A 1,395-nucleotide genomic window follows, 5' to 3' on the forward strand; every position below is an offset into this window, starting at 1 on the left:
AAACCAACAGCAACCCAAACGGAAAGGAAAAAAGAAAAGGAAAAGGGAGATAAAAGAGAGAGAGAGAAAGAGAAAGTGGCTGGTTGGCCATTGCGGAGCGAGATGGGAGACAGAAGTCGGGCCGTGGCGGAGCGGAGGCGAGACACGAGGTCGGCCACATTGGAGCAAGACATTGATTTGAAAATAAAAACCCAAAATAACCAAAAAGAAAACCCAAAAAAGAAAAAAAAAAAACAAAAAACAGAAAGAGAGGGACGGGTGGCGATCCCTCCAGGTGCCTCAAGAAGACAAGTCCCAGGGAGGAGGAGCCCAAGGAAGAGAGAAGCCCGGCCCCAGGAGCAGGAGAGCGGTTGGGTGGAGCTGGCAAGGATGCTCAGAATGAGATGGAGGAGTTCCTTGCCCCAAAGGAAGTCAATACGGGGATGGATGTTCTGCCAGATGCGGGTTTTTCTGAGACCGTGGGGGAGGTCTCACTAGCCTCTTTAGATGGTCTAGCGGCCTAGAAAGAAAAGCAAGATTCAAGGAGGAGGAGGAGGAGAAAGGGGAGGAAAGTCAAACAGTTTCTTTAAAAAAGGAGACAAAAAGCAAGGAGAACGGAAGAGGAAAAAATAAAAATAGGAAAGGAAAAAATAAAAGAACGGAAGGAAAAAAAAAAAAAAAAAAAAAACCCAAACAACCACAACCAAGAACCAAAGGGGAGTTTGTTCAGAAGCAGCATTGAGGTAGGCCTGAGGTCAAGCAGCTGGAAAAGGTCCACCACAAACAGAGCACGAGATGAGCTGGTCCCACGCGTTACTGGACGGGAAGGGGACGTCCCCGAGAGGAGGAGGAGGAGGAGGAGGAGGAGGAGAAAAAAAAAAATAAAAAAAACCCAAACAACCACAACCAAGAACCAAAGGGGAGTTTGTTCAGAAGCAGCATTGAGTTAGGCCTGAGGTCAAGCAGCTAGTCAAACAGTTTCTTTAAAAAAGGAGACAAAAAGCAAGGAGAACGGAAGAGGAAAAAATAAAAATAGGAAAGGAAAAAATAAAAATAGGAAAGGAAAAAAAAAAATAAAAAAAACCCAAACAACCACAACCAAGAACCAAAGGGGAGTTTGTTCAGAAGCAGCATTGAGTTAGGCCTGAGGTCAAGCAGCTGGAAAAGGTCCACCACAAACAGAGCACAAGATGAGCTGGTCCCACGCGTTACTGGACGGGAAGGGGACGTCCCCGAGAGGAGGAGGAGGAGGAGGAGGAGGAGGAGAGACACGAGAGAGAGAGAGAGACAGACGGATGGACGGACGGGCACGTGGACAGACAGGCAGAGGCAGAGGCGGGTGGACGGAGGGGAGAGGGGAGAAAGGTGGGAGGGGGACAAGAAGGGCAGCGTTAGATTTGGGGGGGCGCATGCCCG

At 48.7% G+C, this 1,395-nt stretch overlaps 1 protein-coding gene across 1 annotated transcript in view; it reads right to left on the reverse strand.

Annotated features, from left to right (window-relative positions):
* Nucleotides 1–6: 6 nt before the first annotated feature.
* SRCIN1 (SRC kinase signaling inhibitor 1) overlaps nucleotides 7–1,395 on the reverse strand; it is a 104,045-nt gene continuing 102,656 nt past the window's right edge. Inside the window, exon 25 of the mRNA XM_014958940.1 lies at nucleotides 7–499. Within this exon, the coding sequence (XP_014814426.1) occupies nucleotides 374–499 (126 nt within the window). The 3' untranslated portion in view covers nucleotides 7–373. The remainder of the gene's footprint in view (nucleotides 500–1,395) is intronic.

This window comes from Calidris pugnax, unplaced genomic scaffold (assembly GCF_001431845.1).
Source record: "Calidris pugnax isolate Ruff unplaced genomic scaffold, ASM143184v1 scaffold335, whole genome shotgun sequence".
NCBI lineage: Eukaryota > Metazoa > Chordata > Aves > Charadriiformes > Scolopacidae > Calidris > Calidris pugnax.